The sequence below is a fragment of the Podarcis cretensis genome (genome assembly GCF_951804945.1).
Source record: "Podarcis cretensis genome assembly, chromosome: 2".
Taxonomy (NCBI): Eukaryota; Metazoa; Chordata; class Lepidosauria; order Squamata; family Lacertidae; genus Podarcis; species Podarcis cretensis.
Window position 1 is genome coordinate 51,351,624 of NC_137171.1, and position 17,706 is coordinate 51,369,329.

The 17,706-nt window shown below is 40.4% G+C and overlaps 1 protein-coding gene across 6 annotated transcripts in view; it reads left to right on the top strand.

The window, feature by feature from the left end:
- The window catches only part of SH3TC2 (SH3 domain and tetratricopeptide repeats 2), a 58,079-nt gene that overhangs the window by 29,584 nt on the left and 10,789 nt on the right, over positions 1–17,706 (top strand). For 3 of the 6 annotated variants that reach the window (XM_079964764.1, XM_079964768.1, XM_079964766.1), the window contains 7 exons: positions 1,075–1,270; positions 1,812–1,885; positions 2,570–2,765; positions 7,649–7,794; positions 8,290–8,331; positions 8,427–10,142; positions 10,829–11,009. In XM_079964764.1, the coding sequence (XP_079820890.1) occupies positions 1,075–1,270; positions 1,812–1,885; positions 2,570–2,765; positions 7,649–7,794; positions 8,290–8,331; positions 8,427–10,142; positions 10,829–11,009 (2,551 nt within the window). Of the gene's footprint in view, positions 1–1,074; positions 1,271–1,811; positions 1,886–2,569; positions 2,766–7,648; positions 7,795–8,279; positions 8,332–8,426; positions 10,143–10,828; positions 11,010–17,706 lie in introns of all 6 variants that reach the window. The other 3 variants (XM_079964763.1, XM_079964767.1, XM_079964765.1) reach the window with 1 other exon arrangement.

Genomic DNA, 17,706 nt, shown 5'->3' on the forward strand with positions numbered 1-17,706 from the left:
GTATGAAGTAGGTAGATTTTGGAAACGGGTCCTACCTGCCTCAAACCCCAAAATCTGGTTCTGGTGAGAGGAATAGTCCCCAGCAAAAGTGTACAATAGACAGGTACTATTTACTTAGATCCTATAATGTAAAGTTCTCTGGGTGGCTTACAGTAAATAATATATGAGATAATATATAAAACCATAACATTACAGAAAAACTAAAATTTAAAAAGCTACCAAAAAATTGCCTACTCCCCAATTAAAACACAGATATACAAACTGAGAAAGACCCAGATTATCTAAATTACTTAAAATGTTTGAGTGACCAAGAAGGCTTTACCTCTCTCCGAAAACACCATGAAGATGGTGACAGGCTTTTCCATATGTAACAGGGGCACCAACCCTGACCAAAGACTACCAGAAAGGAAGTTCACTGTGAGCAAATCACTTCATATAGTCAACACAAGGAGCCCAAAATCGTTCTGCACAAAATTCTTTTTGAAGCAAACATGAGGTCAGGGAGCAACTGGATCCTGAGATCATGCACTGAACAATTCTCTGCCTCAGAGCCCACATCCCAGCCTCAGAATGGTTGCTTCAGAGAGGAGATTTCAGAATAAGACATGGTTCTGACCTGCTGGGCACCCTCTTGCCCTCATAAGTGGTCATTGCAGGAGAGGAATTTTCCCACAGAATTTTCACTGGTATCATGCTTGTTACTTTTGTTACTCACCTTTCTCTAAGGTGGGTAAGACCCAGGCAAGTTACAAATCAGTACAACGAAAACAAAACCAGTAAAACACAAATGCAGCTATGTAGCCAATGCTCATAAAGCACTATAATTTGAAATAGCTTTAAACTTGGTCTTCCTAAAGAGAAAAGTCCTCACGATTTTATGCAAGGGAATAGAGAGATTGGACCAAACAAGGTCTCTGGGGAGGGAATTCCACAATTGTGACACCATGACAGAAAAAGCTTGGCTTCCTGTGGTTTCCAAGCTGAAGTTTGAAGGTAGTAACACATGGAGCAGGGCTTCCAAGCTGTTTATAGGACAATAATCCTGACTGTTATCAATTCTTCTTTCATCTGCAGGAAACTTCTTTGCCAGGGTTGTGGTTGGTGTCCTGACAGATGAAGAAGGGGAGGATTTGAAGCTCTCCAAAAATGAGCTTGTCCATGTGAAAGACATTGGGCATGACACCAAATGGGAAGGGACATCTCTGTTGAATGACCAGAGGGGCCTGGTCCCTGTCACAGCCATGGAACCATTGCCCCATCCTTTTTACCAGTAAGTAGAGCTGCTGTGGCAATCTATACACAGGGCCAAAATTGTGAGCCATTGTAGCCATAACCTGGGTTCACTCAGAGTAAAACGCTCAGAATGAAAACATTCTTATCTCTGAGGGTAAAATGGGCTGCTGTTAATATACCTGCCCTTTGTAAATACATCCTGAGATCAGTTTTATTGGCAATTATGTTATGAAAGGTTAGTGTGCACCATTCACCACCCCCAAATGTGAAGCAAAGAGTACAGTCGTACCTTGGAAGTCGAAAGGAATCCGTTCTAGAAGTTCATTCGACTTCCAAAATGTTCGGAAACCAAAGTGCAGCTTCTGATTGACGGCAGGAAGCTCCTGCAGCCAACCAGAAGCCGTGGAATCCCCGTCGGACGTTTGGGTTCCAAAGAACGTTCCCAAACCGGAACACTCACTTCTGGGTTTGCGGCGTTCAGGAGCCAAAACGTCTGAATACCTAGGTGTTTGGGATCCAAGGTACGACTCTACTCTGAAAGAAATAGAGTGTTTGTTCACAGCTCTTCATATCCACAGGTGGTTCCTGAAGAACTATCCAATGAGTTGTGGTATCTCCAAACAAATCAGCGGACCTGGCTCTTTGCAGATTGGTGAGGACAATCTTATTGGGGGTAAATTGTAGATAACTGACTTAAGACTGATCCATTGCGTACTTCTCTCTTTATTTGAAGTGGGGGGGGGGGATTGCAGGATTTTTAGAATGTCTTAGATTTGCACAGTACATAGTTTGCATTTTTTAATCATTTGTTTAAATTAGAAGTGGAAACATCAGCTAAATTAGCCTCAGTGACATCAAATCTAATTGGCTAGAATAGTGTCATGACATCATTACATTTACTATGTGATGTACCTAATTGACTGAAACCACACTATGAAAAAGGAAGCACCTAATGGGTTGGGGTACTGCCAAAGCAACAGATGAGGGGACGGTGATGGCAAATTGACACAAAAAGTGTGAACATTCGCAATAGTAGTGATTATCCCCTACCTTCACCCCAAATGCTTTCACGCTGAAAGCTGAAATCCGGAAACATTTTACCCAAGCTTCTTCTGTCTTCATTTTAAGGGGGACTGTTTTAAGAAGAATAAGCTGTGGTTTCAGGTGAAGTCCGAGTGACAGGACAAAACACAAATGTTATGGGACACAAAGGGACCTTGTTTCCACATTCAACCCATAAGCATGCCCTTCTCTGCCACTGGTCACTGTTTGTAAGAGAGAATGGTTCAATTGTTCAGCCTGCTGAAGTGAGGGACATTTTTGTTTTATTTCTTAGGCCAAGGGAGGTGCACAACTACAGAAGATCACAGAGGGAGAGGATGGGACGAGCTGAGCTTCTGCAAAGGGGACACCATAGAGGTCATTGGCTTTCTCATTCCAGGCCTCCAGTGGTTTATAGGGAAATCCACAACCAGCGGTGCAGTAGGCTTTGTCCAAACCAGATGTGTGGATCCCGAGACTTGTGAGCCGATGTAAGTGTGATATACCCACAGAGGGGGGGAAACACACTTGTGGCCTGGGATAAAGAGACAATTGGTGTTTATTGCAGAAATGCAGAAATCAAGTTTGGGATCTTTTTCTTTGTAGGATGAGGTGTGAGGGGACTGTGGATAGGAGACAGAAAAAATGTTGTTGCTCAAGATTCCATTTTTTACTTTTATTTTTGCTTAAGAAAAAGTCTCAAGGCATGTGATCAAAATCATAACATAGAAATGATTTGTGAGTTCAATATGAGTTTGTTAAATGGAGATGTTTAAAGATATGCCTTGCCTCAGGCACAAAGCAACTCAAGCAGTACAATTCTATGGGTGATCACTACCTGGTGGGAAGTTAATCTCTGAACAAATCAAGGGGCCTTGTCAACACACAGAGGAAGTACACAGATAAGAATATCTGTTTACTTTTGCTTGACAGTTCACATTTTCAAATATTTTGGAGTTCTTGCATCCTGTTTCTCCACAAAGTGACTTGACCCTTGAAGAATCTGGTGTTCATTTTCTTTACTTTTGAAATTTATTTGTAATTATTTCTCCCCCCACCAAATGCTAAATGGTCCCCTGCAGTAATTGATTTAAGCTTCAAGTGTTTGCTTACATCTGTGAGGACCAGAACTTTTTAAAAATGAGGCTGGAGATTTAAAATATATAATTTCAGGTGGTGAGAAAATAGGCTTTTGAGACAAAAGCACCACAGCTTATGCCTCTTTCAGGTTTCTGTGAGGCATGTCATTAAGAAATGTTGGCACAACTTGTATCTTATCTCTTGCTCTGAAATTCAATTAACTGATAACATTCTTCAGTATGTAGAAATTGGCTTGATATGGCAACCATGAGAGAAGAGCGGGGGGGGGGGGCAGTTGCTCCAGTCCAGTAGCTCTGGTGTTCACATGTGAGTTCTGAAGCTTACAGAATATTCCAAATGATGCCCTTTTCACTTTAACATTGGGGAAAGCTCTCTGTGTGCATTGCGCATGGTGCTTGTCCTGACACAGAAAAGAATGGGGGAGTTTCTGTTCATGTGGAGGTGCATCATAGAACTCCAGCTCATAGCTGATGGGCTTATTGTAGGAACAACCTTGTTTCAGAGTAAGTAGATAATTATAATCAGATCAGTGGATGAATATTCAGAAAATACTTCGGTCACATTTAAGAACAGCTAGAAAAAGAATGTGTACATGGCAATCCTTCATCTATGCAGAAGTAAGTCCTGTAGAGTTCTGTGTGGTTTACTCTGAGGTAAGTGAGTATAGGATTGCAGCTGTAGTTTAAGGAAATCCTGGGTTTTTAAAGAGGGTTTGCTAAGGCTTTCAAAAGTGGTTTATGGTTTGGTGAATATTGCACTAATGTATAGTAGTTGGTCTTGGTCCCAAAGATATTCTCAAGCAATCATCTGCTGTCAGGTGCATTTTGGATAATAGAAGAGAAGCACAAAGTAGAGAAAGATGGTAGCCTTTAATTGCAGCAACTACTGTGTGTGCAACTTGCAAGCTTATGAAAATAAAGAGTCACCATTTGAAGGGACAGAGCAAATGCTGATTTACATCAGGTAAAACAGACAGCTTACCTGACATGGTGGGGAAGCTTAGTTGTTCATTAGCACTTCCTACAGTAGTCAATTCAATCAATTTCAGGTAGTTTATCTTCTGGTCAGAGGACTATAAAGTGTTAATACCTCTGGGACATCTACTTTCAGTGAAGGCTTAACTAGCACATGTGTGGCAGCATGAGGCTGGATTTCTAGTGGCAGGATTTGTCCAGGTGCTCTGATTAAGGTATTGTATCACTTCAAGTAATGGGTTTGAAAACTATGGTCCAAGCAAAAGTTAGAATTAAAACAAACAAACCTCTGAGCATGTTCTGAGCCTCGGAATTTGTTTTCCAGGATGAGAACTGAACTAAACATCATTCTCTTGCCCAGAAGTCCATGTCTGCTTAGCTTTCTTTGTTTCAGGAGCCTAATATAGGTAGAAAACAACAATCTGTTGTTGCTGCTGCAGCTGAACATTTGGGAACTAGAAACCTTTGCAGATCTAGTGCAAATTGCTTGAGAGAACTACCAGTAGATTCCAACCTACCTTCTACTCACCCTCAGCCTAAAAGCTTGCAAAGCAGATGTCAGGTGTGCTTCCTTAGGGAAGTCATTCCAAAGCTATGGTGACCCTACTGAAAAAAGCTGTCTCCTGACAGTTATTGCATATATCACATACAAATGTTATTCATGCAGGAAGTAAGTTAGAAGACAAATGAAGCGTATATCCTAACCAATTCAGGTACATTTGAGCTCTATATGTATGCATGTAGAGTTGTGTGTGAAATTGTCGTGGCCACAAGATGTCACTGTTAATCTTCCTCAAGACTTTCAGTTTGCGATGCTCTGGAAAGATTTTTTCTTGGAGTGACACTTTCCTTCTACTGTAAGTGGATAATGAATGCCATAACTACATATCATGCTTCATAACAATGCAAAGGGGATTACTCTCAGGTATAGGATTTCAGCCTATAACATTGAAACTTGAGTCTACAATCCCACACTCACCTTGGAATAATCTCCATTGAACTCATAAACCAAACTCAGACTTACCTCTGAATCACCATGTCTAGGATAATACTTTACATTTCCCTTCTTCATCAAAAATAAGTCTGCTGATGGAATAATGTTTCATTAGTTATCTTAATCAATACAATAATTAACCAATTTAAAATAAAATAAATACTATTTGTCATAGTTTAGGTGCTGTTCTGCTGGCAGTAATAGCATTTAACATTTTAGTTTTTTAAAAAATCTGTTTTGGAAAATCATTGTATTTTCCCCCCAAATTTTTTTAAATTCGTTTTATAACACAACTAAACAACACAAACAGAAAAAAACAAACAATACAAACAAATTCTTGTCTTATCCTTATTTTTTCTAAACATTGTTAGGTGAGCTTCCCCAAGTCCCCCCTATTTGATTTTCATTTTACTTCATCTTTAGCAGTTTACATATATCATAATTTTTAACCATTTTTTTATCACGCTTACTTTTACCATAAAAATCTTCACATTTTATCACTTACAAATAATACTATTTTAAAATACACTATCTTCTACTTCTAACCCTACAGCCTATATCTACTTCCAAAGCTATTCTAAGATTTAAATATTAACATATTTTTTCAGATATTCTTTAAACTTGTTCCAATCTTCTTCCACCGTCTCTTCTCTCTGGTCCCGGAGTCTCCCAGTCAGTTCGGCAAGATCCATATAGTGCATCATCTTCATCTGCTATTCTTCGATAGTTGGTAAATCTTGTTTCTTCCAATTCTTTGCTAGTAATATTCTCGCAGCTGTTGTGGCATACAGAAAAAAAGTAACATCCTTTTTGGGGATTTCACGCCCCACTATACCAAGTAAAAAGGCTTCTGGTTTCTTAATAAATGTGTTTTTCAACACTTTTTTCAGTTCATTATAAATCCTTTCCCAGAAGTCTTTTACCTTGGGGCACGTCTACCACATGTGGTAAAAGGTGCCTTCTTTTTCCTTACGTTTCCAGCATTTATTATCATGAGTATGATACATTTTTGCTAACTTCACTGGTGTTAAGTACCATCTGTACCATCAAATTTTCTCTTAATACATTACATGCTGTAAATTTAATTCCTTTTTTCCACAATTTCTCCCAATCCACCATCATAATATTGTGCCCCACATCCCTAGCCCATTCAATCATTACAGATTTCACTTGTTATCTTTCGTATGCCATTCCAGCAATAAATTATACATCTTGGATAGGCTTTTCGTTTTTGTATCTAATAATTCCATTTCCAGTTTGGATTTTTCTGTTTGAAAATCAATTTTCTTATCCATTTTAAACACTGCATTTATTGGGATGTACTGGAACCAATCATCTAATTTATCTTTTAACTGGTCATAAGATTTTAATCTAAATTGGTCCCCTACATCAAAATATCATTATACTTCAACCACTTGGCTTTCATATTCAACCTTTTATAGGTCTTAGCCTCCAATGGTGATATCCACCTGAGTGTTTTCCTTTCTAACAAATCCTTATATCTTATCCAAACATTGTACAAAGATTTTCTAATTATATGATTCTTAAATCCTTTGTGAGCCTTTATCTTATCATACCATAAATATGCATGCCATCCAAATACATTATCAAAACCTTCCAAATCTAAAACGTCTGTATCTTCCAGCAAAAACCATTCTTTCAACCAGCAAAAGGCTGCTGCTTCAAAGTAAACCCTTAAATATGGCAGGGAGAACCCCCCTCCCTCTTTCATATCTGTTAATAACTTGAACTTAATTCTGAGTTTTCCCCCCTGCCAGATAAATTTAGACAATACCTTTTGCCATTCCTTAAAACAATTCAACTTGTCAATAATAGGAAGTGGAAAATCATTATAAGCATACCATGGTGGGTTCCTGTCAGGGATGAACTTGCTTGCAGTGCTGAGTGAGAATTTGAACCCTAGTTTCCCCAAGTCCTAATTTAGCCATTCTGTACATAATATAGAACATTTTCATTCACTGTTTGCCTCACAACTTGTTTCCAGCAGGTTGGTGGAAAAAAACCCAGTTATCTTGCTAGAGATCCCCCCCCCCCCGATATTCAGATCTGCTCTCTTAACTTTGGGTAAAGTAGATTTTCCTTGGAACGCAATGCCTTCACCACATCTAAAACTTTGGTACTCAGCTTCAGCTTTACTGCAAGGAATACCGGTAGTTAAGGAGTGGAAATATTACACATTCCTTGGAAATGACACCAATTTTTGTCTCTTAGCAGAGGCAAAGAAAGAGATTATGATGGGATGCAGCGCTGACTTGCAGTTACCCATGTTTTATCCCCAACGCAGGCAAAAGAATCCAGTATTTTTTAGTGAAGAAGAAGTCGCTTCCATTCTGCAGGTTCCATCCAACGGCAATGAGAGCAATGAGACGCATTACAGTAATCTTCTGGGTGAATGGGCACAAACAGACATCACTTCTGTGTACAGGCTTGGTGAGTATCCATTCCTCCCTAATACAGCCCTTTGTCTAATAGCAAAGTGCTGTACTACCTGTCATTCCCAACTCTGCCATTTTCCTCCAACTGTTCACTTCATTCATGTTTTGAATCACCACGATCAATTACTGTTGCATATTAGTAAGCCATCATATTCTTAAATAGCTGGTCAAACGATATAAATGAAAGAGATAGTACTACTTTTATCAAAATTTAAAACCAGATTTTGTCAGCATTTTCCTTTTGGAAAATTAACTTTTCTAATTCAGAATGGACAACTAGCTCTCCTTTCACCTATGGGGTCATAGTGCTTCTGAGTGCCTCCTACGCCTGTCTTCTCCCCTTCGAGCACACCTCCCAAGTTCAAGCTAAATGTGTTGTGAGACAAAGACAGTGAAAGCCTTTGGTTTGAGTGCAGTATTTGAGGTGCAGCCTTCTTGCTTCCCATGATCTCATTCTGGATATTTTCCACCCTTTTTCTGGGTCCCACAGATGGCTTTGAACCTGTGGCAATGTACCCAAGAATGCCATCAGGTGAGTATGGATGGAGGGGAAAGTGGGTGCTGTTTTTCCTGAAATGTATCATCGTGAGGGGAAGCATTTCCTTGTGGCTTATCTCTCTCTTTCAGATGCAGTTGTTCAGGGACTTAAGGATGGCTGGATGTTTGAGAGCTGGGGGAAGCAGGCTAGCAATAGCTTGCCCACTCCTAGTGGTTCTGAAAAGTCCAGTCCTGTTGGTGACTCTTCACCTTCTACCCTGGAACACTTACTTCTGCCAGAACCAGATGACCTTGATGACCCCAAGTTCTTTATTGACCTGAACGCTGGGCACATGGAGGACTCTGATGTTTTTGACCCTATATTGACTTTTCTCAACCAAGATGGCTATGTGCCCCATTTCCAAAGTCTCTATGACCTCTCTTTTTCCTTCCTCAGTTCCACCTTCTATGGCTTCTCCAGTGAGGAAGAGCTAGTCCTATACCTAGAGACATCCAGGAACTGGGCCAAGAGAGGTCACCTTGCTTGGGCTCATATTCGGATATGCTTTCTCTTGGGCCGCCTCTGCACCAAGAAGGCCAAGTTCTCTCAGGCTCGAGTGTATTTTGAGGAAGCCATGAGCGCTATTGACAGAGGTTTTGACGACCTGCCCCTGCTTGCCTCGCTGCACACGAACCTTGCTGCCATTTACCTAAAGCAGAAGATGAAGCAGAAGTTCTTGTCTGTGCTTGGGAAAGGGGTGGCCCTTCTGGCCTGCCTGTCTGGACACTGCTTCTGTTCTGAGAATGAGCTTGAGGTCATGATGTACATTCTGAGAGAAGCCATCGCCATGGGCAACGTTGCTTTGGAAGCTCGAGCCTGCCTTCTTGTGGTCAGGCTCTTCTTGCAGCTGGGCAAGTATGACGAGGTCCTGCCTTTCTCCGAACGCTTGCAGTTCCTGTGTTCCAGTGTCTCTAGCCAGGACTCCAGTGCACCCTCTTTGGACCTGATGCCTCTCCTGACCTACCTCTATGAGAAGAAGTGCTTGCCGCATGTTGCCTTGGCATCTGCCAGGCTTTCCCCTCCCAGCCCTGTGAAAGGGGCACCAACACCCATTTGGAGAGCTGGATTCATCCTTTCAAATGCTTCTAAGCTCCTGGTGATCCGAGACAGGAGAAGCAGAAGCACCGTCCCCGCTTTGGCTTGCCTCTACCTGAGCTGTGCCTTGGCCTTCTCCCATGAAAATGGAGCTGTGCCCATGGAGAGAGCCCTTTGTGCAGTGTTATCCAAAATGTACCTCAAGCATGGCATGTTACAAGGAGCCGTTCATTATTCGAACAGGGCTGTTGCCCTTGGCAAAGTGATGGGCGAGGAGGAAGCTTTTGAGTCCTCCCTTTCTTTGGGGTGGGTGTACGCTTTGAGCAGCCAGCCAGAAAAAGCGTCGGAGATCATGTTGCACCTCCTGTGTTCTCTGCGACAGACAGACAGCATCACGCAAGACGGGGTTGTCCACAACCTTCTGGCCATTGCCCTTAAAGGAGAAGGGCAGGTGCAGAAGTCAGCAGAGAACTACCTGAGGGCCTTAAACAAAGCCCAGGAGACTGGCAACAGGCGGAACCAAGCCATTGCCTTATCCAACTTTGGGTGCCTGGCTGTCTCTTGCCAGGCAAGCCACCTAGCGGAATGCTACTTTCTCCAGGCTGTTAGGTTGTATTTTGAACTGCAGGGTGGAGATGATGCACAGCTGGAGCTGGTGCAGATTCTGCTGTGGTTGGCCCAGTGCCAGGTGGAGATGCATAAGACAGATGAGAGCAAACTGTTTCATGAACTCGCCTTGGCCGTTGCCTTGAACACAAGCAACATTATGAGTGAGTAGCTAGCCTATTGAGACGTGGGTTGAGGGGGAAAATGGAGGGTGTTATTTGCTTTTTCCTTGACCTTATTTTTGTTGAGATGTTTAGGGAGGCAGGAGAGGATAGATTATTTAATGATATCCTTCCTAACTTGCACTAGCAAGTTCCATATCCTAGCAGAGTTCCAAACATCCCCCTTTTAAAATTACACAGTGGTTAACTTGTTGCTGGATCGTCTGAGCTTCACTACTTAAGATTCCTGGTTTCCCTTTTTATATCCCTCCTAAAAGAATAGACATGACCATCTGATTAAATTTAACATAAAACTAGTTTACTTACAATCATCCAGTTCACAGTAAGATCCCTGAAGGCAGACTTAATTTACAGAACAACATATAACTATGTGAACTATCCCATAAGGGAAATAGTCTCAAGTGACTGCGACTCAGCAGTCACATCTCCTAACTCTTAGGAAACCAAAATGGAGAACAAGAAGAGCAGAACATGGAGGCCGTGTGCTCCTCTGTCCAAGAACAGGCCACACCCACATTAAGTCACATGCAAAGGAAGTCTGTCCCAGCTCAGGAGGAACTGGCAAGTTTTCTCCTGAGTGATACAAAGCATTCCCCAGCGTGTGCATTGTAGTAAAAAAAAAAAAAAATACACCCCACAATTTTAAATGTTGAAATCTTGCGACCCAGGTCAACTTCAGGTCATGGAGTCCATCTGCCATTTCTATCGCAAAGTGCAGCCCAACACTGGGGCCTGCATCATCTACCATGAGCACCAACTCTTCCTAGCTCAGCAGCTCCAGGACAAAGAAATGGAAGGGCAGCTTCTGCAGGTCCTCAGCCAGCTCTACCAGAGTCTGCAGACAACCAGGTGAGTCGGCACCATGTACAACATTTAAGATGGAAAAAATGAGGCATTTCTAACCATGTTTTTTATTTCAGTGATTTTGTTGTCAGACAACTTCAATTATTTTCACTTTTATCATTTTTAGTGCAAATTCATTAAATTTTAAATATGAAATTTTAAATTCCACTGTTGAGTACGGACCACATGGCATGAACTACACCAGCCACAAAACACGGCACAGTGGGTCTTAAAGCAAACCATGCATTTGTTTCAAAAAGTATCCATATCCATTGAGAAACATAGTTTTTAATGTTTTTATATTGCCGGGGGGGGGGGGGTACACTGCTTTGAACATTTTGAAAAATAGTATGAAATACCCCAGGAAAATATTTTTGGCATTTAGTGCAGGTGGTAAATTAGGTGGTAAATTAGCCCCAGGGCATACTGAGAATAAATATTGTTCAATTAATTTTAAATACAGCTATCTATCGTGTACTTGCAAGTTACCACTGCTTTGTTTGCAGTATTGGCTATGTTATGATTGCTTAGGAATCTGAATGCTACCCTTCCTATAAAAGGTCAGAATGAGCTCAGAGGGAAGGAATATACGAAGAGGAGGTTTGTACTGTAAGCCTCCTTGCTCAACATTACAGGTTACCCTGGAGGAAAAGGGATGCACAATGGAAAGAACTGTGTAGGAATGCCTGCCTATCAACTCCTTATCTGCCACTTCTCTGACTACATGCCGCCCTCCATTTCAGATAGAGAGAGAGACACTGGTGTCTACAGTACAGAAAGAAAACACTGGTGTCTACAGTACAGACACACTGATAAAAGAAAAAAGAAATTGTACCCACATACTGTTACAGAGGAGGCCCCTCCATGAGGAGGAGACTCTATCCACTTCCGGCTTCCGGCTTTTCCAGTGAAAGAGATAAATAGTTGTTTATATAAGACATGCTGCCGCTCTCTGCTTCAGTGAGGGAGGGAGAACAATGTGGCCCTGCGTTGACACTGCCTTTCTGAAGGGGGAATACTGGCATTGTGACCTCATGCTGATACTGCTCACCTGAAGACTGACAGGCCATTGTGACATCATTCCAATACTGCCTGTCTGAAAAGGAGAGAAACACTTCACATATGACCAACAGCTTTCATGAAAAGATGTCTTTTGCATCCTAGAGCAGACAGGATGTTCTTAAATCTTACCCATCTCCTGCCGCCACCTTATTCATCCATCATCTCAAACGCAAATTTCACTGTTCCTCAGCCATGTGGCACTGTCCCACCAGAGGGTTTTTTTAAAAAAAAGATTTGGGGTGACTGCTTCCGACTGTCTGTGATAGCGTCTTTCTGTGCCAGAGGGGGGGAATCTGTGGCCTTCCAGATGCTGTTGAACGCCAGCTCTCATCATCACCAGCCAGCATGACCAGCGGTCAGGCATGATGGGAGTTGTAGTCCAGCAAGATCTGGAGGATTACAGGTTCCCAGAAGAATGGTAGCAAATAATTTATCTGATGAACAGGAGCCACTGAAAAGTCAGTAGCCACATATGCGACAACAGCTGCATGAATGTTACTAGCCCAAGGATGGAAGGAAGAAAAAATCCTGGCTAGGGAAGAATGGGCAAGCCAAACTGCTGGACTACACTGAAATGGCAAAACGAAGGGGGAGACCCAGGAGTCAAGAGGATAAGAACTTTGAGAGAGATAAAATATTAGGCCTTCATTTTGGAAAATCACTTGACATCCACGGCAACAGAGCTGAAATTTACAGAGACATACCAAAACAGCTTTTGGATCTTAGAGCGATGTATATAGAACTTGCAAAATTACTGAGAGGCAATTCAATTCCTTATAGGTGGGAGTTTCCTCAAGGACTATCTTTTAATTTCAAAGGAAAGAAAGTTAAAATTAGAACAGCAGAAGACCAACAAAAGTTCTTGAACGACCACGAAGAGGATCTACAGAAAGGGACAACAGGAGCCTGGCCACCGCCACCGCTTACACCTATACTGGCACCTACACCCTCGGGACCAGAGGACCAAAAGAAAGGGACGTCACCACAGGACCAATAGATTGACCCAGGATGTCTCTGCAGCTTCTTAGTTGGAATATAAATGGCGGAAATTCCCCAGAGAAAAGAAGAAGAATTTTTCATATATTGAAAAAAGAACAATTGGACATCATCTGCTTGCAGGAAACACATGTGACCAGGCTCCATAGAAAAGTCTTGATTAATAAAAGATTAGGCCAAGAATTCATCTCATCGGATAAAGTAAAGAAAAGAGGAGTGGTGATTTATGCAAAGGAGAGCCTGTCACCAACATTTTTATTCAAAGATGAGCAAGGAAGAGTTTTGGCTATTGAAATACAGGCCCAAGGAGAAAATTTTTTGTTATTAGGAATTTATGCACCGAACGAGGGGAAATCAGAATTTTATAGGAAACTGCATGAGACAATCCTGGACTATTTGGTCTCTACAAATATGGATAAGTCACAAGACCTAAGTCTAACAAAAGATGGCAGACTACCCAAAACTTTTTTTGAACTAACTGACAATATGGACTTAATCGATATTTGGAGGACTAAGAATCCCTTAGGTAGAGAAGGAACTTTCTTTTCTGAGGCTCATCTGTCATGGACAAGAATAGACCAAATATGGACAACTAGAAGGCTGGCACCTATGATTAGAAAAGTGGAAATCTGCCCAAAAACTTGCTCCGACCATAACGCTATGAAAATGGAATTAAGACTTACTCCAATCGGCTCCTTTAGATGGAAAATGAATGACACCCTATTAAGAGATCAGGAGATTGTGAAGAAGGCCCAAAAAACCTTGAAAGATTATTTTGAAATAAATTTGAATACTATGGTGGAAAGGAGAACAATCTGGGATGCAAGCAAAGCAGTTATGAGAGGGTTTCTGATACAACAGAACACGATAAAGAAAAGAATCTGGAATGGGAAAAAAGATAAGATTATAGAGAAGATAAGAGATGGAGAGAAAAAGTTGAGATCCAAGCCAAAATCGAAGGAGATCTTGAGAGAAATTAAATTTTACCAAGCACAGTACGCGAAACTGATAAATCAAGAAGTTGAGTGGAAAATTAAACAAATGAAACAAAGATCATTTGAATCAGCTAACAAGTGTGGGAAACTATTAGCATGGCAATTGAAAAAGAGACAGAAATTGAATACAGTCACCAATCTAGAGATTGAAGGGAAAGATATCCAGAAACCCGAAGAAATTAGGAAGTGTTTCCAGAGATATTTCAAAAAGCTCTATACTCAAGGGCCACAAGAGGAGAAGGAGATAGACCAATTTTTGAAAACAAATGGTTTACCAAAACTTGCCCAGGAAAAGAGAACAATCCTGAATCATAAAATAACACAACAAGAAATAGAGGGTGCCATCCAGAATATGCAACTAGGCAAATCTCCAGGTCCAGATGGGCTTACCTCCAAGTATTATAAGATATTGAAAGATTATTTGATACAACGGAGGTATGCAATCAGATTTTGGAGGGGAAGAAGGCACCGGAATCGTGGAAAGAAGCCTTCATCACATTGATCCCTAAAGTGGAAACTGAAAAGACTCAACTTAAGAACTACCGTCCCATCTCACTCCTAAATGTGGATTACAAATTTTTTGCAGATATTTTGGCAAGTAGATTTAAAAAAGTATTAAATGAAGTAATTCACAAGGACCAGGCAGGCTTTCTCCCAGGAAGACATTTGTCTGATAATACTAGGAATATTATTGATATTTTGGAACTTTTGCAAACCAACATTAATACAAAATCAGTGTTAATTTTTGTTGATGCGGAGAAGGCCTTTGATAACATTTCTTGGAGGTTTATGAAGAAAAATTTGGAAGGGATGGGAGTGGGACGGGGGTTTGAAAATGGAATAGAGGCAATTTATTCAGAGCAGAAAGCTAAACTGATAGTAAACAATGTGGTGACAGAAGAATTTAAAATTGAAAAAGGAACACGACAAGGTTGCCCTCTATCCCCTCTGTTATTTATTTCTGTTCTGGAGGTGCTTTTGAACATGATTAGGGAAGACCGGTTGGTACAAGGAATACAGGTCGGAGTGAAACAATTTAAATTGAAAGCTTTTGCAGATGATTTGGTTTTAACACTACAGGAGCCAGAATCTAGTACGAAGAGAGTGTTAGAATTAATTTATGAATTTGGTCGGGTAGTGGGGTTCAAACTGAACAAGCAAAAAACCAAGGTTTTGGAGAAAAATCTGACACCTTTGGAAATAGATGGGTTTCAGAAAGAGACAGAGTTAAATGTTGTTAAAAAGGTAAAATACCTAGGGGTAAACTTGTCTGCCAAAAATTTGAATCTATTTAAAGATAATTATGAAAAATGCTGGTCAGAAATTAAGAAAGATTTAGAGATCTGGTCAAGATTGAAACTTTCCTTTTTGGGTCGAATTGCAGCTATAAAGATGAATGTATTGCCGAAGATGTTATTTTTGTTTCAGACCCTACAGATCGTGGACAGAGTGGAGTGTTTTGGGAAGTGGCAGAAAGATATTTCTAGGTTTGTCTGGCAGGGCAAAAAGCCCCGAATAAAATTTAAAATATTAACGGATGCAAAAGAGAGAGGGGGGTTTGCCCTGCCAGATTTAAGGTTATATTATGAAGCTGCGGCTTTCTGCTGGATGAAAGATTGGTTACTCCTTGAGAACACTGACGTCCTAGATCTGGAAGGGTATAATAATGTTTTTGGATGGCATGCATATTTGTGGTACGATAAGGTAAAGGTTCATAAAATGTTTAAAAACCATATTGTCAGGAAAGCTATATTTATGGTCTGGACAAAATACAAAGACTTATTGGAAGGTAAGACCCCGAGGTGGTTATCACCAGCGGAGGCCAAGGTCCGAAAAAACCCCAATATGGAGGCCGGATGGCCGAAATACTGGGAAATAATAGAAAAAATTGGAGATAATTGGAGGCTGCAGAGCTTTGAAAAATTAAAGAATAGGGTGCAAGACTGGTTTCATTATGCTCAAATTCAAGAGGTTTTTAAGTCAGACAAAAAAATAGGATTCCAGGTGGAAAAATCGAAATTAGAGACAGAACTGTTAGAACCTAAGACCAAGGCGCTTTCGAGAATGTATAACCTGCTGCTTAAATGGAACACCCAGGATGAGATAGTCAAATCAGCCATGATAAAATGGGCTCAGGATATTGGGTACAACATTATGTTAGAAGACTGGGAAAGGTTATGGACCACTGGAATGAAATTCAGGGCATGTAATGCCCTGAAGGAAAATATTATGAAAATGATATATAGGTGGTACATGACCCCAGTCAAACTTGCAAAAATATATCATCGGTCTGATAATAAATGTTGGAAATGTAAGGAGGCTGAAGGGACATTCTTTCATCTTTGGGGGACTTGTCCAAAAGTGAAGGCCTTCTGGGAAATGATCTATAATGAGTTAAAAAAGGTGTTTAGGTACACCTTCCCTAAGAAACCAGAGGCCTTCCTCCTGGGCATTGTGGACCAAAAGGTGTTAAAGAAGGATAGAACTTTTTTTATGTATGCAACTACAGCAGCAAGAATACTCATTGCAAAATATTGGAAGATACAAGACCTTCCCACGCTGGAAGAGTGGCAGACGCAGTTGATGGACTATATGGAACTGGCTGAAATGACTGGCAGAATCCGAGATCTGGGAGAAGAGACAATGGAAGAGGACTGGAAGAAATTTAAGGACTATTTACAAAAACATTATAAGTTGTATGAATGTTAAGAATCTGCATGACTTGGAAATTTTAGCTCCTGCAATTAGATTAGGAAAATAGAAAGTTAAGTTATAAGTAAGAAAAAGTTGAAATTTAAAGTTATTTTATGTATTATCTTAAGGTATAAATATTTGACAAAAGGTACTTTAAATTTAGAAGTAAAACACTCTGAAAGATATAAATAAGATACGAAACAAGGTAATAATTTGCTGATATGTTTATTGTAAAGAACGCAGGGTGAGGGAGATGTGGGGAAGTCCAGTTAGTAACATAAAAATGTATTTTGAAAGTTGGATTGTTTTTCTTTCTTTCTTTTTTCTGGTTTGTCCTTTTTCTTTTCTGTAAACTGAAAATGTAATAAAAAATTTAATTAAAAAAAAAAAAGAGGATAAGAACTTTGAAAAAGAATGGGAACAATTTATAATTTATTTAGGAGATCGTTGTAAGCAAATTAAAACTTTAGCTGGACTCCAAGACTCACTTGCAATGTAACGATGGATGATTACAAAAAATGAAATTTGGAGAATGGACTTATATGCAGTTATGAACATTGTAATAAGGAACCATGTAGGGGATGGGGGGGCAGTCGAGATTCAGATAATCTCAAGAGATAGAGATGATTATATAAATTGCTGGATTGTAAACTTGTATTGGTAAAAGCAAATAAAAAATATTTTCCAAAAAAAAGAAAGAAAAGAGAAATCAGTAGCCACTGAGATGAAAAGACATCAGTTGCAGTTATTTTTCCTTAAAAAAACACTAAAATCACAACTACAAACAGTTATCTCTTGGATGGCCTACTCTTTGCCATGTTTGCTGTGTGATATTGATCCCATCACTAATGTGCAAACATCTCATGTGCAATCCATTTACCACGATTGGAGGGAACAGATTTCATAGGTGATGTAAACACACTTTTAATATGTTGCCAGTTATGAACCTCAGACTC